Source organism: Chelonoidis abingdonii, chromosome 6 (assembly GCF_003597395.2).
Source record: "Chelonoidis abingdonii isolate Lonesome George chromosome 6, CheloAbing_2.0, whole genome shotgun sequence".
Classification (NCBI taxonomy): Eukaryota; Metazoa; Chordata; order Testudines; family Testudinidae; genus Chelonoidis; species Chelonoidis abingdonii.
In genome coordinates, this window is record NC_133774.1 from 118,021,958 (window position 1) to 118,048,322 (window position 26,365).

General features: G+C 37.5%; 2 protein-coding genes across 3 annotated transcripts in view; one reads left to right on the top strand and one right to left on the bottom strand.

The window, feature by feature from the left end:
* Window positions 1-2,067: 2,067 nt before the first annotated feature.
* The window catches only part of IFT74 (intraflagellar transport 74), a 57,999-nt gene continuing 33,701 nt past the window's right edge, over window positions 2,068-26,365 (top strand). For both annotated transcript variants that reach the window (XM_032783901.2, XM_032783902.2), the window contains exons 1-9: window positions 2,068-2,206; window positions 3,539-3,674; window positions 6,733-6,781; window positions 7,586-7,684; window positions 7,872-7,932; window positions 12,220-12,279; window positions 13,701-13,762; window positions 24,706-24,844; window positions 25,759-25,821. In XM_032783901.2, the coding sequence (XP_032639792.1) occupies window positions 2,087-2,206; window positions 3,539-3,674; window positions 6,733-6,781; window positions 7,586-7,684; window positions 7,872-7,932; window positions 12,220-12,279; window positions 13,701-13,762; window positions 24,706-24,844; window positions 25,759-25,821 (789 nt within the window). In that variant the 5' untranslated portion in view covers window positions 2,068-2,086. The remainder of the gene's footprint in view (window positions 2,207-3,538; window positions 3,675-6,732; window positions 6,782-7,585; window positions 7,685-7,871; window positions 7,933-12,219; window positions 12,280-13,700; window positions 13,763-24,705; window positions 24,845-25,758; window positions 25,822-26,365) is intronic.
* LRRC19 (leucine rich repeat containing 19) lies at window positions 15,581-20,217 on the bottom strand. The gene is made up of 4 exons (XM_032783903.2): window positions 20,134-20,217; window positions 17,790-18,294; window positions 17,333-17,524; window positions 15,581-15,909 (listed from the first exon to the last, which is right to left on the bottom strand). The coding sequence occupies exons 1-4, from the start codon at window positions 20,215-20,217 to the stop codon at window positions 15,581-15,583; spliced, it is 1,110 nt and encodes a 369-aa protein (XP_032639794.2).

Consider the following 26,365-nt stretch of genomic DNA (forward strand, 5'->3'; position numbering starts at 1 on the left):
TAGTACGCCCAGCACTATCTGTAGAAGCCCCTGTCCCTAGCCCCACTCTAGTAACTCCCATTGCCACCCCTGGTGCTCCTTAACAGTCTGCATAGCCCAACCACTTCTCGAACCCCTACAGTGCCACCCCTAGTACTCCCCACAACTAGAGTTACCAATTTTGGTTGATAAGAACATAAGAACGGCAATACTGGGTCAAACCAAAGATCCATCAAGCCCAGTATCCTGTCCTCTGTCAGTGGCCAATGGTAAGTGCCCCAAAGGGAATGAGCAGTCAGGTTATCACCCAATCGCAGCTTCTGGTAAAGAGAGGCTAGGGGCACCATTCCTGCCCATCCTAGCTAATAGCCATTGATGGTCCTATCTTCCATGAATCTATCTAGTTCCCTTTTGAATCCCGTTATAGTATTGGCCTTCACAACTCTGGTAAGGAGTTCCAGAGGTTGACAGTGTGTTGCATGAAAAAATACTTTCTTGTGTTTGTTTTAAACCTGCTGCCTGTTAATTTCATTTCGTGGCCCCTTGTTCTTATATTATGAGAAGGGGTAAATAACACTTCCTTATTTACTTTCTCTATACCACTCATGATTTTATAGACCTCTATCATATCCCCCCTTAGTCACCTCTTTGCCAGGTAGAAAAGTCCCAATCTGATTAATCTCTCCTCATATGGAAGCCGACCTATACCCCTGATCATTTTTGGTGCACTTTTCTGAACCTTTTCCAATTCTAATATATCTTTTTTGAGATGGGCGACCACATCTGCACACAGTATTCAAGGTGTGGGCGTACCATGGATTTATATAGAGGGAATATCATATTTTCTGTTTTATTATCCATCCCATTTTTGATGATTCCCAACATTCTGTTCACTTTTTTGACTGCCACGGCACATTGAGTGGATGATTTCAGAGAACTATCCACAATGACTCCAAGATGTCTTTCTTGAGTGGTAACAGCTAACTTAGACCCCATCGTTCTTGGATGTATTCCTGGAGATTTCATCACATGACATGATCTTTAATTAAAGATTAATCTTTAATTCCTGGAGACTCCAGGCCAATCCTGAAGGGTGGGCAACCCTATTCTCACCACTGTGTCGCTCCTAGTACTCCTTAACAATCCCCACTGACCCTAGTGCCACCCCAGTACCCCAAAGCTCCCAGCACTATCCCAGTACCCCTTTAAATTCTCCCCACACCCCCAGTACCAGCCCATATTCTCCCCACAGCACTAGTACCTCATCTTTCCCAGTGCCACCCCAGTATCACCTAACAGTTCCCATAGCCCAGGGATCGGCAACCTTTGGCATGTGGCCCGGGCCAGTTTGTTTATCTGCCACGTCCGCAGGTTTGACCAGTCGTGGCTCCCACTGGCTGCAGTTCGCCGCTTCAGGCCAATGTGGGTGGCGGGAGGCAGCAGCCAGCACATCCCTCAACCTATGCTGCTTCCCAGAGCCCCCATTGGCCTGGGTTGGTGAACCGCGGCCAGTGGGAGCTGCGATCGGCCGAACCTACAGACATGGCAGGCCCCGTGCCAAAGGTTGCTGATCCCTGTCATAGCCCATCCACACTTGTATCTCCCACAGCCCCCAGTGCCAGCCTGTATTCCCCCCATACCGCAGTGCCACCTGTAAATCCCCCCTCAACACTGGCACCCAATACCCCCATCCTCCCTGTGTCACCCTGGCTACCCACCCATCCTCCTAATAGCCCCACTGTAATCCACACAACCTACAGTGCCACCCTTTATACTTCCTTCTGCTCCCTGTATTCCCCCACATTCTCTGTGCTGCACCTTATACTCCCCACCCACTCAAGTATTTCTAGTATTCCCACAGTACTCCCTATATACCCAGTACTCCCCCCAGCATCACCCGTTATTTATAGTCCCTGTATACCCTAGTACCACCTTACATCTTCTACACGTTCCTCACTCCCCTCAACTGTCCAACACCCTCCATTTCTCTCCCAACACACAACAGGCTCCCTTAGTAATGTAAAGGATCCTTACTAATAAAGGATCAGTTCTAATTAAAGGACATGAGCATCATATGTTTCTTTCCAGAGAGAAGTTTAAATAGAAAATGGCAAGCAATCACAAGCCACCTACAGCTCGTCCTACTTCAAGAGGAGGAGTTGGGCTCACAGCCAGGCCTTCTTCATCCTTGTTACGGACACCATCAGCAGCCAGAATGGGAACAGGGGTGTGTTAAAGTGATTTAATATGTTTGTTTTGAATGTTTAGATTTTATCCTGATTTTTCTCTCCTGAAGACTTGTGTGCCAGCAGTAATTGTAATTGAAGGTAGCAGTTTGTATTCTTTTTTGGTACTTCATATTTCTTTCTTCGTCCCAAGAAGATTTGTCTGTTGTATGTTAAAGGAGGTGGGTTGGAAGCTGTTATTGCCATATATGGGATGAAATATATCTTTTCGAGTCACAAGTAGGAAAAGCAAAAAGTTCTGGTTTGTCAGAGAGGTGTCAAGTCACCCTTCATCAGTTGCCTTCCCCTATGATTTTGTTCATGTCATGGGAGTAATTTACACTGGGTCTTCAGATTGCCTCTGGTCCTTTTATTCTGGTATGGCCTGCAAAGTCCAAGTAAAGGTCAAGACCATAGTACTTAAAAGATTACCGGATCTGCAAGCTTAGTGCATCCCACATCTGGTATCCTTAAAGGAGCAAAATACATTTTGCAGAAGTCCTAAGGCATCTGCTGATGCACTTTGGGACTAGAATAAACAGGTTTGGACTTTCGCTTTCACAGTTCAGTCTATGGTTAGAAAGACTTGGCTCTTCCCTAACAGTCTGTCCTCTCTAACCAAACTAGAGACATTTGTTTGGAAGAGCAACAAATTGTTCTTCCTTAATTTATGCACTTTTTGGTAGCCAGTAGGCTCGTTTTAGCCTACACCTCTGTTGAAATAGGAGATTTTAATAAAGAGTAGCCGATTTCAATAAAGGGAAGCATTATATGTGAGGCCTGAGAATGAGACTTACACGTTTTTCTCCACAGATAAGTAGAAACCTGAGCTTTATGGAGATTTTGGACAGGAAAATCAATCGTGCTATACCTGACCATTAAAATAACAGTCTCACTGAATTGATTTTTTTTAAATCTAATGCGGGGAAGCAGGGAGGGGTGTTATTGGAATTAACTGCTAAAGGATAACCACACAACATGATAAACAGAACAGTGGGAATTCAGTTTACACTACCATGTAGGCAGAGGTCAAACCTGAGGGAGAGAAAGAACATCGAGAATGCAAATAAAATAGCCTTGAGTCTCAAAAACAAATATAAAGAGATGTCTGTACTAGAGGCTTTGATTTGATAGTATAGTATTCAGATTTACTTCTAACATTTTTGGTATAAATTATCACCTGCAAGAAAAATACTGCTAAAGATCTAATGTACTAAGTAAAATACGTAGGTTAGTTTCTGATTTTTAGAACAATCCAGACAAGCTTTTAAATATTCCTCTTAACAACCACATAAATATAACAACTGGTTTATTATTCTGTTGTCTTTGTCTAGATGCCTCCTGGTACATCGAGGCCTGGTACTCGTGGTGGTCTCCTAGGTACTGGAGTGGTGTTGTCATCTCAAATTAAAGTTGCAGACCGTCCAGTGACACAACAAGGGTTAAGTGGAATGAAAACTGGAGTGAAAGGTATTTTAATATATGTAGAATTCTTATCTTAGTACAGGAAAGTGTTTTTAACACTGACAATGAAGCGATACAATTTGGGGAAGTTGGACGGCAGAGGATCTTTTATAGCTCTAGTGCCTCTGGTTCGGGACAGAAACTTGAAATTTGGCAATGAGATAGTCACTAAGTCAGACATGTGCCTTTTCGAGGTCCTTGGGCAGATTTGGCAGAATGTATAGGGATTTAAAAATATGGCTTGCACATATTTGAATAACAGCCTTACTATATTCTATTCATATTATGCAAGCATAAGGGTGAGTGTGTATGGAATCTTAGCTTTGTCTCATTGCATAGAAAGTTGAAGTTCATGTGAAATTTGGAGCTTTGCCTTATCTATATGATCTAGTATTGAATGAGGCAAGGGGGCAAATGAACCAGCCTCCAGAGTACACATCTTGTGCAAGACAGAGGGTCTTACAAATCTCTAGAAAATAGTTCCATGTTATTGAATGTCTGTGTTTTATCAGTTTTTCTCTTAGCATAGTTTTCGTTTGGAATATCTGTAGGTTTTTAGAAAGAAAATTAAGGTTGCAAAGTGAAGCACTCAAGACGTCTGCTTCTTGTGCTCGTGCTTTATGATATGCTTTAATTATGCAAACGTGTCTTTTGTGTATTGAATGAGGCAGGGTTACATAGTGAGTGAATGGGTTATCATGTGATTCCATCTCTCTTTTTAGGAGAAATTCTTTTTTCTGTTACCACAGTGAAAATTCAGAGTGACTCATTAAATGGACATACTCTAAATTTACATTGCTGTAATTGAGAACAAATTTTGGCCCTCAGGGTACAGGATGAATGGCATATAGTGATTATAGCCCTGGTCTAAGGACTAAGAAAATACATTGTGTCTTGAGTTTGATTATATTTCCTTATTTACAACCGGAGAAAGATTTAGTTGATAAAGATCCTAACACCTTTAACGCCAAAGAAAAAATTCTGATAGCAAAGTCAAAAGTTTCTTATCTGTGTATAAGTAGATTTTACAAGTTCAGAGAAAATATGTATCTTTAAAACAATCTTTAAAATCTCTTTTATAACTTCAGGTTATTCTTATGATTCTTTGTGAATCATAACAATAAGAGTTCCCCGAATTTGTGAAGCCTCAGAATAAGGGACACAGGGCAACAATTTAAAAAGGAATCCTAAAGCATTTCAAAACATACAGAAGTGAGTCAATCTAACCCAAATATTTGTGTAAAACTAATGCAAATTCATTATTATCTACCCTCTTTTCTAATACCCCAATTTTAGAATGCACTAAATCACCACTAGCATCAAATAAGTCAGATTTTGACTCGAGGACATGGATCACAGAAAGCGTGGAAGTTAGTGAGGTATCTGAAATTTTTTTCAAGGAAGAGTAATAGGGAGATTTTTTTTCCTCTCAGCTGAACAAATTGTGATGTAAGGACCTACAGCTAATAAGGATTAGGGAGAGGAGAGGCAGGCTAATGAGTCCATCCTTCTACTATCTTTGCTTTTAGAAATCTCATAAGTAGCAGACTTCTCTATGCCTGAACACTACTTACAGTATTCACATCTCTAGGGCGACATTTGAAAAAATTAATATTAAAAGAAGGCATAGATTGAATCTCCTTCCAGCACTGCAGAACAATATTTAAATACTTTACTATGCAACAAGTGTGTATACAGTTGTAATCACATTGATCTCACCCACAATTGGACTATGGTTTGATGTCAGAAATACAGCTCCAGTGCGAGGAGACTTTAGATGTCCTTCGAGGTAGTGGGTTACAACTAGAACTGTTGCTTTTATTCCAGGGTGTTCAGTTTAGGTCTCAAAGTTCCTATCACGACTGTCATCTCAAAGACTCCAATTTAGCTATGCCCACTAAGCATTGGGAATAGCTGAGGGACAAGATGGGGGTGAATAGGAACTATTTGCAACTCATCATACCTAAGGCTGGTTCTATACTAGCCCAGACCCCAGCATTGTTTAGAGGTCCTGTGTCATGTGGCTATGGCTCCAAGGAGGTTGTCACAGCAACCAGTGATTTCTGGGGCACAGGAGTGCTGTGACCATGTTACCAAAATATCCCCTATGTTGGAGGTGGCTTAGAGTTGGTGAAAGCCCGATTGGCTGGATCAGCTGTCTTTACAGTCCATTTGCTGTTGGAATGGCACAAAGGGGCCATATTGTAGAAGAAAATCTATCTTAGAATCACCACTGAGCAGGTGAAAAAGAAAGGGCAGGTAAATAGCAGCTAGATTTACTGTAGACTGTCATCTCGAGAGAGCCCACTCATTCGTATGTCACTTCTTTGTGCTGTGCGGAGAATCTGTTTTTTTGTGTGTTGTGATGTTTAACCTGTGGAACTGGGAGAGAGCATGTGATGCACCTCAAGGCGATTTCAGCTTTATACAAAGGGTGAAAAGAGATACAGCTCAGGGCAAGGAGAACCTGTGTTTTTAAAGGACTCATTGAATGTGAAGGCATGGCTGGGCTGGTACAAAGAACAAGAAAAGTCAGTCAGAGCTTGGGAGGCTGGAGCAGCATAAAGGAACCAAATCTAAAGAATAGAGGAGACTAGAACAGCATTGGAGCTGAACGTGAAATTCTAAGCTTAGCTGAGGTGGAGACTGTAAGGAATCAAAGTGGGGCTGACACTCTATCACTGAATTAAGTGTTCCTATGATGCTTTTTAACTTGTATGTCTTTATTTTTAATATGTGCTTGGTTTTTGTAGAGAACACACATATTAAGGAAAGTTATCGCAAGTTTTCCTTAAATCCTCCATACCTTTTTAGGATGAGGTCACCCTCGTGCAAGGTTCATCTCAGAAATTTTCAGTTGCTTAAGTAATCTAAATACTCACCAAAGCCTAACATGCACCTCGGATTTCATCTGTATTGATTGAATAAAGGCTGTATGAGGACATTCTGAAGGTGCTGGTTCTCTGTTTGGAGTATAACTTCAACTCGTCCTTTGTGAACTTAATTTTTGTCTAATTAAAACTCATTCTTTTCTAATAAAATGTTTCTTGTTCTCTTTTGTTAGGTCCTCAGAGACAGATTATGGATAAATCCTATTATCTTGGACTGCTTAGGTATGTTAGTGACAACACTTTTTCAAGCTATAGCATAGTTAATCTCTTCTCCCTCCCCCCACCCATATCAAGGAATGAAATACAGCAGCATAAATGGATTAGGTTGGTTGTTCACTTATGATGAAATTCTCTCCATTATAAGACTTCCCGGGATGAGGAGGGTCTTTGTAGATCCTCTATCCTGGGGTACTTTTCACCCTTAATTCCAAGAATAAATTTGCTAAATTAACATATTTTTTCATTATTGCCCTAAATATCTTATAAAGAGCACTTTGTCATGTTCAGTCAAATTTCTGTGTTGGATGGGCACTCCTAAATCATATCCTCTTACATATAGAGGGTACCCATGTTGTGAAACTGTTGTGGGATAGGGTGACCAGATGTCCCGATTTTATAGGGACAGTCCCAATTTTGGGATCTTTTTCTTATATAGGGTCCTATTGCCCTCCACCCCCGTCCCAATTTTTCACATTTGCTGTCTGGTCACCCTATGTGGGATTGTTCTACTGGAACAACTGAACAATTCTACTTTACAGTTAGACCAAAGGGGAGAAAATACTCTTAATTTTAAATAATATGAACTTTTTATGCTATCCTCCTGCTTTATAATTGTTTAAGAGTTTATCCAAGGTCGAACCCTCTTTTTTATTTCTTTTGCTGATCCTAGAGCTGTTTGAGACAACCTGTAATAAAAGAGAGATGCCTTGAATACATACATTTATAATATAGTATTAGTTTTATCCTACAGTATTTTAGTTGTACATTTTAAACATACAAGTAACTTTTTGTATTTCTTTTCTATAGAAGCAAAATAAGTGAACTCACAACAGAAATAAATAAGCTTCAGAAAGAAATAGAAATGTATAACCAGGAGAATTCTGTCTATCTGTCATATGAAAAGAGGTGAGTCATGTTGCAGTTAATGCAACGTTAGCATAGCCAAATGCCTTGTCAGGACTTTGTGTTTTGTTATATCAGACTTGAATATCTGTACTGTGCAACCTACAGAACTATAAAAATGGATACTTGTTCTGATTTTGTTGTATAAAACACTTAATCTCATAAACTTGAATTTTTGTTCTTTATGTAGGGCAGAGACTTTAGCTGGTGAAATCAAAGAATTTCAAGGTCAACTAGCGGACTACAATATGGTATGTTATGATTAGCTGTTTCACACTAGATTTCCCCCCCATTGCTTTTGCATGGCGAACATACTGGTTTTAACCTTCAGTATTTTTTTGTATGACATTTCTCCATTAGAAAGATTTACTGTTTAACACTGCTTTAATTCACTTATTAAAAAGGAAACAAATGCTTGCCTTGTTGTCTCATAAGGATATTTACACCCACACTTACATTTTAGTGTTTTTATGATTGGATGCAACTTCCTCTTACAATATCAGGATTTGATGTTTATTACACTATGTCATTGGGAAAAATAATTTCCCTTGGCTTTTCAGTGAAATCTCTGATTACTTGATCAGTGACCCCGATGATAATTTGGGAGTTGTTAATATATGATCATAAGTACAACCATACTGAATCAGACCAATTATCCATCTAGCCCAATATCCTGTCTTCAGACTGCGGCCAGTGCCACATGCTTCAAAAGGAATGATCAGAACAGGGTACTTCTGAGTGATCCATTCCCTGTCATCTTGTCCCAGCTTCTGACATTTGGAGATTTATGGACACCTGGAGCATGGGGTTCTGTCCATCACTGTCTTGGCTAATAGCCATTGATGGACCTATCCTCCATTATCTATTATTTTTGAACCCAGATGTCTTCACAGTATCTCCTGGCAACAGGTTTCACAGGTTGACTGTGTTATTTGAAGAAATACTTCCTTTTGTTTGTTTTTAAACCTGCTGCCTATTAATTTTATTGGGTGACCCCTAGTTCTTGTGTAATGTGAAGGAGTAAATAACACTTCCCTATTCACTTTCTCCACACTATTCATGATTTTTTAGACCTTTCTCATATCTCCCCCTTATTCATCTCTTTTCTAAGTTTAACAGTCCCAGTCTTTTTAATCTCTCCTCATATGGAAGCTGTTCTATACCTCTCATCATTTGTGTTGACCTTCTGTCTCCTTTTATGAGATGGAGTGACCAGAACTACACACAATATTTAATATGTGGGAATACCATGGATTTATACAGTCTCATTATGATATTTTCTGTCTTATTATCTATCCCTTTGCTAATGAGTCCTAACATTCTGTTAGCTTTTTTTTGACTGCTACTGCACATTAAGCACATGTTTTCAGACAACTGTTCATGGTGACCCAAGATCTCTTTCTTGAGTGGTAACAGCTACTTTAGATCCCCTAATTTTGTATGTATAGTTGGGATTATGTTTTCCAATGTGTATTACTTAGCATTTATCAACATTGAATTTCATCTGCCGTTTTGTTGCCCAGTCATTAAGTTTTGTAAGATCCCTTCATAACTCTTCACAGTCTGATTTGGACTTAACTATCTTGAGTAATTTTGTATCATCTGTATATTGTGCCATCTCATTGTTCATCCCCTTTTCCAGATTATTTATGAATATGTTGAACAGCACTGGTCCTGATACAGATCATTAGGGGACCTAATCATTACTGTTTACCTCTTTCCATTGTGATAACTATTTATTTGACCCTTTGTTTCCTGACTTTTAATTAGTTACTGATCCACAAGAAGACTTTTCTTACCCTATGCTTGTTTATTTTGCTTAAGAGCCTTTGGTGGGGAATCTTGTTAAAGGCTTTCTGAAAGTCCAATTACACCCTTGTCCACATTCTTGTTGACACCCTTAAGAGTTCTATTAGATTTGTGAGACAGGATTTCTCTTTCCAAAAGCCATGTTGGTTCTTCCCCAACATATCATGCTTCTTTTTGAATCTGATAATTCTGAACTTTCGTGTAGTTTCAACCAATTTGCCTGTTGCTGAAGTTAGGTTTACTGGCCTGTAATTGTCAGGATCACCTCTGGAGCCTTTTTTAAAAATTGGCATTACGTTAGCTATTCTTCAGTCATCTGATTCAGAGACTGATTTAAGTGATAGGTTACATACCACAGTTAGTAGTTCTACGGTTATATATTTGAGTTCCTTAGGAATTCTTGGGTGAATTCCATCTGAGTCTGGTGACTTATTACTGTTTAATTTATCAATTTGTTCCAAAACTTTCTCTGTTGACACCTCAATCTGGGACAGTTCCTCATATTTGTCACTTGAAAGGAATAGGTCAGTTATGGGAGCTCTCCCTCACATCCTCTGCAGTGAAGGCTGATGCAAAGAATTCATTTACCTTCTCTTCAATGGCTGTGTTTTCCTTGAGTGCTCCTTCAGCACTTCAGTCGTCCAGGGTCCTCACTGGTTGTTTGGCAAGCTTCCTGCTTCTGATATTTTGTTTTGTTTTTTTAATTGCTGTTATTTTTTTGTCTTTAGCTAGTGTCTCTTCAAATTGTTTCTTGGCCTGGCTTATACTTTTACACTTGACTTGCCAGAATTTATGCTCCTTTCTGTTTTCCTCACTAGGATTTGACTTCCAATTTTTAAATTATGCCTTTTTGTCTCTAAATTCCCCTTTTACTCTGCTATTTAACCATGGTGGCATTTTTTTGGTCCTCTGACAGTTTGTATTTTTTTTATTTGGAGTATATATTTAATTTAAGCCTTTATTATGGTGTTTTTAAATAGTCTCTGCAGTTTGCAGGCATTTCGCTCTTGTGACTGTTCCTTTTAATTTCCTTCATTTTTGTTTAGTTCCCTTTTTTTAAGTTACATGCTACTGTAGTGCATTTCTTGGGTTTTTTTGCCCAACAAGGATGTTAAATTTCATTACATTATGGTCACTATAACCAAGCAGTTGAGTTATATTCCCCTGTTGCACCAGATCCTGTGCACTGCTTAAGACTAAATCATGAATTGCCTCTCCCCTCGTGGGATCCAGGACAAACTGCTCCGAGAAGCAGTAATTTATGGTGTCTAGAAATTTTCTCTCTGCATCCCTTCCTGAGATGACATGTACCCAGTGACTATGGAGCTAGTTCCCCTACTACCTGCTTTGTCATTCCTATACATTTTGTACCCTGATTTTTAGGGTCCCATAGATTTTCTTCATTCCACCAAGTTCTTGTGATGCCTATTGTATTAATAGCCTCATTTAATGCCAGGCACTCTAATTCACCCATCTTAGTATTTAGACTTCTCACATTTGTATATAAGCACTTGTACATTTTGTCAATATTCAGTTGCTTGCTTTTATGTGTTATATTTAAATGGGGTCTCTTATGCTTTACTCTTCCTGACTAGCTTCTACCTGTACTTTACCAACTTCTTTTCTATCCACTTTACTTGGATGGAGAGTTCCCCCTTTAATAAATTCATCCCTAAGGGATGTCTTTACCCAAACTATGTTCCTGTGCACCTGTCATCTTTCCCCCAGCTCTTATCTAAAAACAAAACCAAAATCCTCTAAACGTGTTGAATTTTACACGTCAGCAGTCTGGTTCCTTACATCTCATCACCTCTACACTGATAATTCCACTACTAAATGTTAGTGTTATCTCTCTTTCAGTACCTTTATATATCTAGACATTTTTAGCGATAGTCTACAACTTTATTGTACATGGGCATCACAATATTGTGACTTTAAAAGGATTCTGTCCAGTTGCTTAGACCTGAAATGTTAGTTACTTTACAATAATTTCAATGTGATGTAAAATGCCTTCTGTATTCTAAGACCACAGTCCTTAGAACTGATCTGTGTGGGCAAAGAGGATGTGTTTTGAGGAATTTTATACTGTTTAATGCTCCAGTTTACTGTTTTAAAAAATCCCAAAGAATAACCTATGCTTGCATAGAATCATAAAAACAGTGTTTTCTATTGGTTGTGCAGTAGTAGTTGCGTAACTAACAAGCACTATTTTGAAGTGTGTTCGTAGCCATTGTTAAGTTTTTAAGAAATTTAAGCTAATTGGACAGATACATTTTCTTTCAAATTTAAAGTAGAGTTGAAAATTAGCCTTTCTTTCTCTATGTCCGTAGGAAAGGACAAAATCAGTTAAGAGAGAAAAATATTTTGAGGCTTGTAAGAAGGAGAGGGAAACCAAGGAGAGTATTTAAAAAAAAAAAAGAAAGAAAATGTACTGATATTATAAGTAATCAACTTTGCTTTGGATGTGAGAAATCAATACCGCTTCTGTAATATTAATGTTATTTATTATTAATTTTCTGTACAGAACTTGTAAGAATTATGAAATATGAAGCTTACATGTAGTATATTAAAATTTCTAATTTCAGATTTTTGTTTGCAATACCGTATCAGTCACCTCTTTTGTAACATTTTCCAAGAGTGATTTAAGAGTTTTCTAACTTCTTGTATGTTTCTTTAATGTGATTAAAAAGAACAGAGCATTAACTGTCTGAGCTTCTTTCTTGTTTCAGTTAGTGGATAAACTTAACACCAATACAGATATGGAAGAAGTGATGAGCGATTATAATATGGTAAGAGTTTGAGGATTTGCCATGTTAATGTAGCACTTACAATAAATATATATATATGTATATGCCTTACAACTTCAGTACTTCAAATGTTCGTGCATATGCATGATTTTGTTCACCTAAACAGTCTAATGACTGTAATGAGATTATTCAGGTAAGTAATACTAGGCAGGTATGTAAGAGTTTGCAGAGTTGAGACCCACATGACTGCCTGTGTGTGTTGTGTTAAGCACACGTGTAAGTGTTTGGAGGACTGAGGCTTTAGTTATAGAATTGTGACAGCATAAAACTCCATTTTGTCTCTAAGTTTAGCAAACACTTTATAATTGTTTTCCAGAAACAGGATTGATAGTTTTTAAAAAATTAAATAGATGACCAGTTTCTGTTATAAAAAAACTCATCAAGGTATTTCTTATATGTTTTCAGTGAATCCAGTTCTTTTTCTTGCTTCCCAAGGAAGTGCGTGTCTAAAATTTAGATCTTGAGTATACCCTGAAAACATTGCATGGGATATTAAATGTGGTATCCTGGTATCCCAGATTCATTGTGTTAAAATACTGTGGTTGACATCCTAAATCAACATCTGTAGAGCTACAGTTATTGAAAGACTGACTAAACCTTTTCATCCAGCTGTTTTGACCATAATGTTGGGGCATCTGTGTTGGTCAGTGACAAAGTTGCTCTTAGAATCATCCTCAAAGCCCATGATATTTCTCTATTTAAGATAAGAATGGTATGTCTCCCAACCCAAGGTACCAATATTCACATATATCACACGTTATTTGGGTGGAAGGCACAGAAAACTAATCAGCTGAGACGCTGACTACATGCACCAGTCTTCCTTGTAAAATTCCCCAGGCTCTTGAGTTTTTCTTCATGTTCCTCCATGCTCTATTCTTAAAGTGACTCCAGAGCAATAGTGCATTAATGGGTCTATGGTGTGTTCAGAAGCAAATACATATCAGCTGTGCTTTCCCTTGAAGTTCTTTCTTAATTTCATACGGGTTCCTCCAGGCACGAAGACCGCGCCAGTGCTCACTGTGTTCGTAGTCAGAAGGATCTTTTCTTTGAAAAGAGGCTTCCAGCAGCCTGAGAAGCCAATGAAGATATTTTTACCCCAAGTGATCCAACCCGATTATTAATAAAAACACTGATATGCAGTTTCTGTGATTACAGCTCCCATTCAAATGCAGGCTTCCAATGGAAATTACAATTACAGAATTCATCTCTGAAGCATCAGATAGGCCTTTGGGATAGCCACTGCTATTCTTTCTTGTCCCCATTCTGGTCTTCCATTCCTCTCGTTCATTCAAATATGTATATAACCTTGGATGAATGGATAGTGTTTATATTTTCATTAGTGGCAAGTACCTTTTCATGCAAAAAACTGTTCCCACTGATTATTGATTTTTTTTTTTTAACAGCTAAAAACTCAAAATGACCGGGAAGCTCAGAGTATTGATATAATTTTTACAGAGAGGCAAGCGTAAGTACATCAAATATCAGAAAATTGAATTTTAGCATAAAGTAGCTTATTAAAATGGGTAAGACTGAAGAAGTGATCTGATTGATTCGGGGATTTTTAACTCAGAAAAATATTGCCTAAGAGGTGAATGTATGCTCTACAAGCGTTACTGAATAAAGTTTGTAAGAACTAAAACTTCAGTCACAAAGTCAACTTTTTAAAGTACAGCATAGTCCTAAAGTACATTTAAAATATTGTTTCAATGCATTTTATTAAAGAAGTTGATTTCTAATTAGCTGAAACACATAATGGTTTTGTCCTCTAGCCAATCAGAAATTATCAGGTCAATAATAGTACAGGCTATACTGTCACTACTGCATCTGTGTTCATTAAATATTGCAATTAAATATGTCATTCAGTACAACAAAAGTGAAGCTATTTAAAAGAACATTATGTAAGAATCAATGTCTCCTTTAAAAACAAACACTTTGTTCTTTGACAGCTTTTTGTTTCTTAGAGAGTGCTTATAGTTAGTCTGACTTCCTGACTGAAACAAACAAATGTTATCATAGCTATCATAACACAATTAATATGAGTTATTTACTGATTTCTAAATACACTAAAAATGACCACATACCTGCTAACTGTTTTATAAATACACCACAAGTTTTTGTAGTGTGTTTGTTTTTACAGTTGGTGCTAATTCTGTCCTCATACATGCCTAAATCAATAGCATTTGTTCCAGTAGGTCTATTTGAGTATAGATTTGGGCCATTAATGTTTCAGATCTTGTTTTTTATACAATGTAAAGGTCTTGTAACTTTAAAAGTTTAATCAAAAATTATGAAAAATGTGGAGCATTTTGCTATCCACTGTATTTTATAAACACTTTTGTGAAATAATGTGAAATACATTTTTCTTCTAATATTAAAAACAAATGTCTGTTTTCTCATTTACCATAAATTATTCCTTAAATAAAATTATGTTTTCCTATATCTCAACAACCTGATTTTAAGAATATTTGAAAATCTTGAAGAGATTCATCTACCTGCAGTTTAAAACAGAAATGTCTCAGTGTTTTCTTTAAGTTGCTAAAAATATGTACTGCATTGGCAGTTTTCAAATATTCATAATGTTAACAAAAAAGACATCAGGCAACAGTGGCATTAGATAAAAAAGTGGTTGGTTTATAATAGTGATAATTTGTCCTTGGATGCATTTAAATGGTGGAGGTGAGACAGCATTTTTGTTTTGCTTACTCAAACAAATATTTTTTGTTTATGAATAAAGAAAACTGAGTTTGGCTTCGCTGGAAAATCCCAAGTGCTCTAATCAATGTTTTTAGTTTTGCCTAGTGGATAGAGTGTTGAATTGAGACTCAGGAGACCTGGGTTCAATTCCCACTTCAGCCAGTGGCCTCCTGGGTGACATGGGCATGTCACTTCTCCACTCTGTTCCTCGGTTCCTGGCTGTAAAACAGGGGTAATGATGCTACCTTTGTAAAGTGTTTTGAGATCTACTGACAAAAATACTATATAAGAAGTAGGTGTTATTTTCCCCCAGTATAGTCAAACAGTGAGATTTTAGTGCCAGACATACGGAGTATATGCTTATGTGCTTTGAAATATTTGTTACTGTGGTAATACATGCACATCACCAGATTTCTTACCTCTACAGTTAATACAACATGTGCCACACATTTGTCCAAAAGAGAGAGATTGAGAGTTTTGAGTTCTATCTGTGATATAAACTAGAAATATTTATATACAAGATTTTGAATGGATTGATCCTATATAATGAGCTATTGAAAAGCCAAATTATCATCTGTTATATAAGAATTTAGACCTCTTCAGTTAATCCAGGGTCATCTATATATTTGTCCTCAATAAAGCCATCCTCGTCAAGTACAAATGTGTGAGTTTGTTCAAATACTGCAATGGAATCTTGCTCATTGGTATTTGATATTGATGGAAAAGTGCTCAGATCAGTTGTGAACTCCTTGTCAGACATTTCTGGTTCATATTCTTTCAGACGACGGTGATTGTAGCTGATCAAGTAGACGTACCACAGTGGGAATTTTGTGACAAAAAAAATCAGTAGTGAAGTGCTTAGGACAAACACCAGAACACCCAGCAGAAAGACCCAAGTTTTGCCAAGAGGTGGGGAACCTTAAAGAATACAAAAGAAAGTAAAATCACATTAAATTAAATATCTTAAACCAAAATAACCAGCTCCTTGCATAATACCCAAAAGAACTGTGATGTTAATTGCTTCATGGCCCAATAAGGGACTCATGAAAACAAAGTGATAGAGAGAAGAATTCTTGAGACTCTTTGTACACCATTAATAGAATAGTAATGTTTGGGCAACCAAAATCTCTGCACTGAGAACAAACTTTTTACGTGCAGATACTTAAGTCCATATTTTCACCCTCTGGGTACTCAGAATGTGCTGTGTGGCCAAGTTTAAACAAGTAACTTCTGTTCAGGGCTGAAGGTCTATTGAAATGTTCTGGGCATATTCCACAAATCATTATTCAGATTTTAAGTGAACTTTAGATACGTCCCTGGAATAGGACAATAGAACGTGTAAGTGACTTTCATTTTCAAGCTTCAAGCTGACACGGTTGCCCTCTGGAACATCTACATCCAGATAGTCACTTTTTAATTTGCTTTCATTGTGCACATCTCTCCAGATATATTTCCTTTATGATGAAAATCCCAACAGATCATAGCTGCCAAGAATCTTTATTTGCAAATCTACCCTGTGTGTTCACAGTGCTGGCTAGTGTCCAGGGAATTATGGCAGCTGCTGCATCCTAAGGGATTTTGTGGCTGTGCTGGCCTCCTAGGTATAAAACAATCCAGAGATTGCCATCTCTTTTCCCACTTCAGTCACTCATCGGTCCTATTGGTCTCTTTGTGCAGAGAAGAGAAAGTCTCAGGAGCAGGAAGTGGAGCTGCTACTCTGAGTGGGAAAAGGCAGGAGAGCAGAATCATTTGGTTGGAGGATGGGTCAAAAGGGAGAGGAAGGGTATCAAGTGGGGGGTGGAGGTGGTTCAAAATGGGACACCAATGGTGGAGAAAGTGGTGTAAGTGCTCCTTCATGTTTCCAGTAAGGGCAGGGTGAGAACAGTCATGGTACCCTCCCACTGAACACACCAGAAGTTAGGGGTAAGGGTATGGGTAAGTAAATCAGTAGACCTTGTTTATATACCAAGAAGAAAACTAAAAATAGGAAGGAGCCTGTTTCAGGCATAGAAGATTGTGGGCAGTTTAACTGGGTGGCTTGCTTGTAGTTCATTTAAAATACAAGCACTCAGATGGTCATTTGAACCTCAAATCTTCTTCTCAATTCATTAGTTTATAGATATTATTTTACAGTATTCCATAATGGAGTTCTAATTCAGGTCAGTTTTGAGCTCCTGACAAAGTTAAACATAACATAAATTCCACATAATGTGAACACAATATTTCTGTGCCTAGAAGCACAGCAATCCCCATATCCCTAACTTAGTTGGAGAAATGTCCCATAGCACTAGTATTGGACAATGCTATTATGAAGTATTAAAATGAAACATCAATACATCACCTGGATGTGATGCATTGCTCCTGATATTGTTGTTTGAAGAGTTGAGAGAGGATGTTAAAATGGCAGATGTGGAAGGTGTAGTGATTGCTATAGAACCTCTTGAGTCACAATCAGCTTTTTGGATAGGTGCTGTCTTGATAGAAGATTTGTTCCAGACATCTGGATATGCACACAGAGTGTCATTTTCATGTTCTGAAAGTATGAATAATGAAAAGGTAATGAAAGATTATATTTATAGGATCTGTGCTGCACTGTAAGTGAGATATTGTGATATATAAGTGAGGTTCATTATTAACTAACAGTATTAAATCATATTTTATACATAAGGGCAAGCTGGTTGAGGCGCAACCGGGTAAGACCAAGATAATGATGCTTGATTGGAGAGAAACAAACACTGCAGAGGGATTACTTTTGTAAATATTGTAATGTCCTGAATGCTGCTATTGTCAAAACTTACCCATTGTCACATTTGAGGTATTCAACCATTTCTGTAAACTGAGCAGGCCACAGGAACAATTCCATGGATTTCCATTTAAAGTAATCAGTTTAAATGACGCTTTTACATCAAAGTACTTCAACAAATTGTCCTGTAGACTCAAAATCATCAGTTTTTTTAGCGATGTAATTGGGTCAGAATCCAACTGGGATATTTTGTTATGATTTAGATACAATATAGATAGTTGATTTAGGCCTTTAAATGCAGCCTGTTCAATTGTACTGATATAATTACTACTAATATCTAGAATTGTGAGTTCTGACAGATTGCAGAAGGTATTATTATGTAGCACAGTAATGGCATTTTCATTCAGATAGAGTTCAGTCAAGTTAATAAATAGCTGCAGAACCTTTTTGTCAGTATCATTTAAAGTAATGTTGTTATTGCTAAGATACAATTTAGTAACATTTTTACTTAGGGAGGTAGGGATAGAAGAGTAATTCTTTGCAGATTCCTCACAAGTGACCTGTTGAAGGGAGAGAGAAAAAAATATAAACAGAGAAAATTACAAATTATTTTCTAGTAGGGAGGGTTGTTGGTGAAGGAGAGAGAAACAGTAACAAGCACATGCAGTGCGAAAAAGCCTTGTAACCAAGTGTACCAACTCTTTGAGGTCCAAAAGGAAAGCCGTCCTGGGCCCATACTATCCTATTCCTGATTTTCTTAAAAATTTACTTGTGGGATATACTGAGGTGTTGGAAATCATCTCAGGCCTTGTCTACACTACAGGGAAAACTTGATCTAAGCTATGCAATATAAGTTACGTTAATAGCATAACTCAAGTCAACGTAGCTTAGATCTACTTCCCATGAGGTCCACATGCAATTTCAGTGGGAGATGCTCTCCTCTCGGATCCCATTACTGTTCTCGATCTGATGGAGTACAGGAGTTGACAGGAGAGCGATCTGCGGTCGATTTAGCAGATCTTCACTAGACCCACTAAATTGACCAACAATGCATCGATCACCATGCACCAATCCCCCTGTAAGTATAGACAAGCCCTTAGTGAAGCAATTTTGTAGTGTGGAATTCCAAGACATGGAGGTGAAACTCCCCTCTGTGGTGAGGGGGTAAAGCTGGGTATTAATGACCAAGAGCAATTAGGAACGTAATGTGAAGTTTTGACCAGGCCTGATGGGAAGGGAGCTGAGTATAAAAAGAACTGCCTTCCTACATAACCAGAAGATCCCTGACGAAAGGTGTAGTGACTAAATGAAAGGAAGGGGGCAAGAGTTTGAGAATTAACTCCTTTTTATTTTCTCTTTATTTTTTGTTCCATATGTGAAGATATTTATTTTAATAAGATTTTCAGGCAGACCTTTTGCAGAAGGATTGAGTTCACTAAAGATTAAATCTTTATTGCAACCAAGGCACTTAAACTAATTTGGTTTTCTGGGTTGAAACTAACCTACCTGAAGTCATCTCAACTCTCAGAGCCTACTGTACTGATTTTATTCTGCATACCAATGAGTACACTGAGACCTGTTTTATTTTTACAAGGTGGTGGATTTCGCGTGTGTGTGTGTGTGTGTGTGTGTGTGTGTGTGTGTGTGTGTGTGTAATTTCCTCTCCCACAGGTTAGTGCAAAAGATAAATAGCAAAGTTCTAGATGTGTAGGCAGTGAGTCACTTCCTTAATGTAAGCAGAGTAATCAATATAACAGCAGTTTAATCACCTGACTGTCCATCATTACACCCAAAATGTAAGTACAAGAAGGAGAAAGCAATTCAATTAAAATTCTCTTTGGAAAGAGTGAGGTGAAAAATCAAATTCTATTCTCTTATTACTATTATTGTTTTCAAAAGCTGTGGGGCTGACTTTGTGAAGTGCTGAACTCCATCAACACTCTTGACTTGAGTGGTATTTGAGGGTGCCCAGCAGCTTGCAGGTTTTTGAGCTTGCTCCAAAACTGAATGAAGTCAGGGAAAAGACCATTGACATCAGTGGGTTTTGGATCAAGATCTGAAAACATAAACATATCAAACATGTTTGAAATTCAATAAATTTACAAAGTGCAGCTTTGTCATAATGATTTGCATTGGTTTATTGTGCAATTAAAAGAAAGCCATGTTGTTTATTCCATTTCTACATGCTTCCACCATCAGGCTGTTGAATCTCTCTCTCTCTCCAGCTGTAGCTATATATAGGCTTTGTATATATACACCATAAAGTAATTAAGTGGTTGAAGATGAGACTATTGTTAAAATACATTTGATCTACAAGGCATCTCCTGTAATTTCTATGGATCTTCTACAAAAATGAGCAAAAGTTTAAACAGATTCATTTATATAGTTATAAAACTTACAGAAAGAGAAGTAATATTGCAGTCAGTCATGACTGGATTGGAAAATAGTGCTCCAATCCAGATCATAAGCCAAGGGATTTTCATGTTCAAAATCTAGAAGAGAGAATATTTTAGCATGTTAGGGCCAAAATTTAAGTTGCTATATTAGTAGTTTAAAGGCATGCTCCTGGTGAAGATGGTTTTAGTAATGTAAACAAAAGTGATTTATAATTGAAAAAAATAATTCATCATAACTTACTGTGTTTTTCTTACATAAATATTGCCAAGAACCTAAATAAGACTCTAATTGGAGAGAAAGATGTGTTTTAGCCAAAATAGCTGCAGCTTTTATTGAACTGCGCCAAACCTGAAACCAACCAGGCAGCTTTTGTGCAGTCGATCAGTATATGTGATGACCAGCACAGTCAATGGAACTCATAAGCTATCTATTATTCATGTCATAGGATAGCCCCCTATGCACCGACCAATTCATCTATGCTTTGGAGCTAGGTAATCATGGCGCTCAACATGCTGTGTTGGGGTCTTTGAACAGGGATGTGCCCTATCTATTGGAAATCATGAGTGCTTTCCTTGCAGAGGCTATTCGTTTTAAGATTAACCTACCTCAGAAACTGTGCAAATGACACCTGGTCCATCTGCTCCTTTGAATCAGGGTTGATTGGCAAGATATAGTCACCCATTAAGTAATAAAGTAAAAGTGAATGCAAACTTTGTAAGCTGTATTAAAGGATACATGCATGCAGCATCTTTGGATTTTCAAGAAAGGCAAAAATCCTGTGAGGCAAAATCACCAGAAATTGAGAGAGAGGATTTGGCAGGAAAACCAGAGTTTGGAAAAATTTACTTTATCGCCCCTTAAGGAAGTTGAATCTAGGCTCCTTCAGACATATGCAGTGCAAATTTAGGAACTAGGAGTGATCAGGTTAATTAAAGACCAGTAAACTTTACATCTCTATCTGCAAACTGGTTGAAACAATAATTAAAAATAGAATAATAAAACATCTGGAAGATCACGATATAGTGGGATGTAACCAGCATGGTTTCTGCAAAAGGAAAATGTGTCTCACTAACTATTCACAGTCTTCAAACTTGTTAGTACAGTTGTGGACAAAGGAGAATCAGATGAGATAATTTTAGACTTTCAAAAGGTCTTTGACATGGTCCCACACAAGAGGCTGCTGAAAACCCTAAGTACTCATGGGTCAAAAGCTAGCTAGGAGACAGAAAACAAAGAGCAGGATTAAATGGCCAATATCCTTCCTGGTTAAAGATTCACAGCAAGTCCTCTGTTTAATATATTTATAAATGGGGTGGAAAAGGGGAATGAGCGGCAAGATAGCAAAGTCTGCAGATGTCATAAAGTTATTCAGGTTAGTCAAGACCAACGATGGCTGTATGAGTACTTCAGAGAGACTTAACTAAGCTTGGTGAATGGGCAACACAATTGCACCTGAATTTCAATGTTGGTAAGTGTAAGGTAATGCACAGTGGAGGAGAAAAAGTTAACTCAAGACACCTTACAGGGTTCTTCTATGCTAACTGTATAAACCCTGAAAAAGAACTTAGAGTCAACTGTAGATGGCTCAGTGAAGACCTCTGGTCAACATGCAACTGCGGTCAAAAAAGCAAACAAAATGTTAGGATGCATAAAGAATGTGATAATGAATATGGATAATAATATAATGCCTTGATATAAATAATGATGTAGCCTTATCTGGAATACTGTGTATGGTACTGGTTACCCCCATCTAAAAAGATATTGCAGAATTAAAGGGAGTTCATAAAAGGATGACGAGTATGTTAAGAGGCATGGAAAAACTCATATGAAAAGAGATTGAGAACAGTGGAATTCTTTACCTTAGAAAATAGATGAATAAGAGGTCCCTTCCAGTCCTATGATTCTATGATTTTAATGTCTACAAAGTTATTTTTAGCGCAATGGTCAGTGGACAGAACCGGAAGATTCGCTGCCAGATGCAGGTTAAACATACCCCAAGAGACTTTTCAGCATCAAAATTCTTTCTTAAAGCTACATCTCAGTTCTTCTCCAAGCTAGTTAAAGGAAGCCTTAGCCAATCTCGTCGCATAATAGCAGGCCTAGCCATTGGCAAACGTGCTTCCTGGGCACATTGGCTTATAGCTCTTTATCTCAAATAGTACTTATGATCTCTTTTACAGATGTGGGCTGCTGACCCAGCCTAGCTAGTTGCTTGTCTGCCTCCCTCAATCTGTCCCTTTAGGAAGATGGGGATTGCTCTAGCCAGTTGAGTATCTCCACTGTTGTTGGAAATGTACATCTACTAGAGTCACTCCACATGCTCTATAGCAAGAGTTCTCAACCATTTTCTTTCTGAGGCCCCACAACATGTTATAAAAACTCCACGTCCCAACTATGCCACAACTGTTTTTCTGCATATAAAAGCCAGGGCTGGTGTTAGGGGGGTAGCAAGCAGTGCTGTTGCCTGGGGCTGCACACAACAGGGACCCCCCACAAAGCTAAGTTGCTTAGGCTTCAGCTTCAGCCCCAGGTGACAGGGCTCAGGGCCCTGGGCTACAGTCTTGTGCAGCAGGGCTTTGGCTTTCTGCCCTAATGAGTCTAACGTTGGTTATACTTGCTGGATCTCCTAAAACCTGCTCACAGCCCCACAGGAGGCCCCGGACCTCCTGGTTGAGAATCACTGCTGTATAGAAACTTTCAGTTATCATAAGAATATAAGAATGGCATACTAGGTCAGACTAAAGGGCCGTCTAGCCCAGTATCCTGTCTTCCAACAGTGGCCAATGCCAGGTGCTTCAGAGGGACTGAACAGAACAGGTAAGCATCCAGTGATCCATTCCCTGTCATCCATCACTGCAGCATACCTGAGATTTGTGGGTTTATCCCGACACCTAGGGAGGGCAGGCTATTAAAGCAATCCTGACTCAGAATATTATTGCAATTTGAAAAGGGGGAACAAATCTTTGCAAGTTGCTAAATGGTGAAAATCATTGAAGTTGTTCAGTACATCTGAATTAAAGGGACACTGTAAACTCAATAAATCCATTTCCTTTTATAGTCAGTCAGTTTCTTTTGCAATGAAAAGACCCATATAAACATCAACATAAGAGCAGAAAAAGATAAAGGATTATTAAAAAAATTCAACATATACTATTTGAAGGATGATCTATTGGAAAATAGATTTTTTTTAAATTAATCTTTTTGCAATAAACTCAGGCTGTAGCACATAATTAATATCTTGACATTCTCCTATGATCTGAGCCCATAGGTGCTTTCTTTGAAAATGTTTTATAAATGGCTTTTTAGGATTTTTCATTTCATAGGGATGTGTTCCTTTACACTTCCTATATTAGTTAAAAACAAAATATGCAGTTTACAAGAATAAATTGGGAAGAAATGTAGTTTGTAAAATCAGAAAATCTTTCCTTTCCAAAAGACTAAGGTTGTTTTTAAATCTTCTAACAAAGCATAATGCAGTACCTTGGCTTGTGAAGGGTTCGTATTGATTGAGGAACCCAAAACATCTGTAATGTATGAGCTATTTCCAGTCTGACAGCCAAATTATATAAACAAAGTATTTTCCCACACACTTAAGATATAAAGTTGGTTCAGTAAAAAAATTCTATAAAGTATCTTACCTTCTTTCTGTTTTTTTCTGAGAGAGCATATGTATAGTTGTGTGTTTCCTGGGCAATAAAAAGAAGTGATGTGTTGCAACAGCGCTTTACTTTATTTTCAACCTTTGTACTCAGTGAATGGGCAGGTAGCTAAAAATAAATAAATAAAAGACTAGAACTTCCTTAGCAAAAGATTGACTAGGTTAAGCAATTTCTTATGATCACTTAGGTTTATTTGGATCTACAGCCAATAAGGAAGTCTGGTAATGATATGTTTAGGCCTCATAATTTCTGATTACATAGGAGAAATCAAGTTAAAATATTGCTTACACAAAGGATGAGTTGTGGTCAATTAAAGAAACTTAGAGAAGAGGTTTATTTTGTAAGTGGAATTTAGTCATCAAATAAGTAAAATCTTCAGATCTTTACAGATGTGCATATTTTTCAATGAAAATTCATGGTTTGCAAGCCTCATCTTTTAGTTTGCTAATTTGTATATAATGGTGATATAACTGAAGCAACTATCTCTAGTAGTAGCTTAAATCTGTCATATAATCCCTCTTTATTTAGGGGGAATGTTGTATGATATGTTAACATTCAAAAAATTACTTTATAACAGGTTTGATCCTAAAGTTGTTTTGTGTTCAAAATTCACATTGGTTTCAGTGAGTTAAACTTGTGTAAGGACAGAAGAATCAAGTCCAGTGTTATACAATGTGTATCATATATACTGTATTTCAAGCAAAAAATCTACAGTAATGATGCACTTATTTTTATCGGCTGGAACATATTTATTTTATTCTGGGGAAAGAAGTTAGTAGTATATTTTTTGTGTGAAATTAGATTGTTTCAGGGGGTACAAAGCATGGAGTGAACATCTTTGTTTTATAAATAAAAAGTATAAGTAGTACCTAGAACAAGTTACAAAAATATTCTTACTTTCCTCTATTATTACAGCAAAGAAAAGTTAATTCAAGCAGTGGAAGAAGATATTGAGCGTGAAAAACAAGTAGCTGATGACATAATAAAAAATATGTCTCAGGAAAATCAAGCTAAATACATGGAGATGAAGGCTACAAATGAAAAACTGTTGCAGGTGGGTTTTGTCATATTGTTTGTTTAAGACTGTATGTGAAATTAGCTCCATGATTTCCACTATATAGTTTGGAATACTGAAGAATTTAAGATCTGATTAATTTAAAAGGAAACTTTCAGGTAGCATTATCCCCAACATTTGAACTTTGTGCTAGTGCATGACAATCAGAAAATGAAATTGACTAGAAACAAAGTAATACTTAGCACTTTCCACCTGTAGATATTAACGTGGTTTACAAAGGATAAATCATAGTCATTCTCATCCATCATTAATCTCATTTTACAGGTGGGAGAAATAAAGGTGTAGAGGTTAAGGCTCTGATCCTGCAAACAGTTAGATGCTTAACTTTAAGCACATGAGTTAAAATTAAGAACAATTATAAACTATGCAGGATCCAGACCTAAATGACCTGCCCAAGATCACATTGCAAGTCAGTAATAGAGCTGAGAGCAAAACCCAAGATTTCTAATTCCTTATCCACTACAATAAATGCCTGATATTTACATAAATGAAAATGACTGCAAAAATTAAACTTAGATTTTTAAAATTCTTTCAGTTTCAGTTAGCTAAAGTTTAACAAAAGAGATGAGGATATTTTTAAAATATGTATTATTTTTTCAATGGACACTTTCCCTTCAAAAAAAATTGATGAAAGCGGACAATGGTTAATAAGTGTAGCCAAAATACAAGTAACAATGATATGACACTTATTCACAAAGACTCCAGTACTGGAAAGTCAGTGAAGCTCTGCCTGGAGCTGTTTAGAGGAAGGTGTCTTAACCTATTCACGTATATACCTAACAAACAACTAAATGTTCTACAGCATTTGCAGGTATAAAATATGTAGAATAGGGGAGTAAATTCTCCTCCCAGTGGTAATTGTTACCTAACCTGTTCATGCTTGTTTTCTTTAGGAATTAGATGCTCAACAGCAGGAGCTGGATGGACTAAATATAAAGGAAGACACTCTAGGAGCTGTATGTATGAAGATAAATAACCGATCTATTTATATTTGTAAATGCAAACAAAAATATCCTACATCAACAAAATAATCACAGTATATTTTTGTCTGTAACTCTTTAACAGCTTGATCCTGCACCCATTGAAGATAAGGGCAAAGCTTGCATCTATTTTAGTGCTGCGGACTCAGGCCATCAATTTGCATAATTTTATTTTTATCAAAACCAAAACCCCACCAATTATGATTTATAACTTTTTTTTGCTAAGAGTCAGGTAATCCAATAAATATATTTCACAGCTAGTATATCATACATGTGAAATATAGCTCAGTGATTATATCATAGATGTAAACTAGCATTTCTGAAAGTATTAAGAAAGTCACTCTCTTTTTATGCTTATAGAGTAATTATTTTTTCATGTGGATCCAAACAAACATCCGGGAGACTAGAATTCCATCAACAAGCAAGATCAGGGCTGTAACGCTGTCGTCCTGTTGCCACTTTTCTAGCCTATGTGCTGGAACATCAGATGCAGTCCTTCCAAACCCCAACATATGAGCCC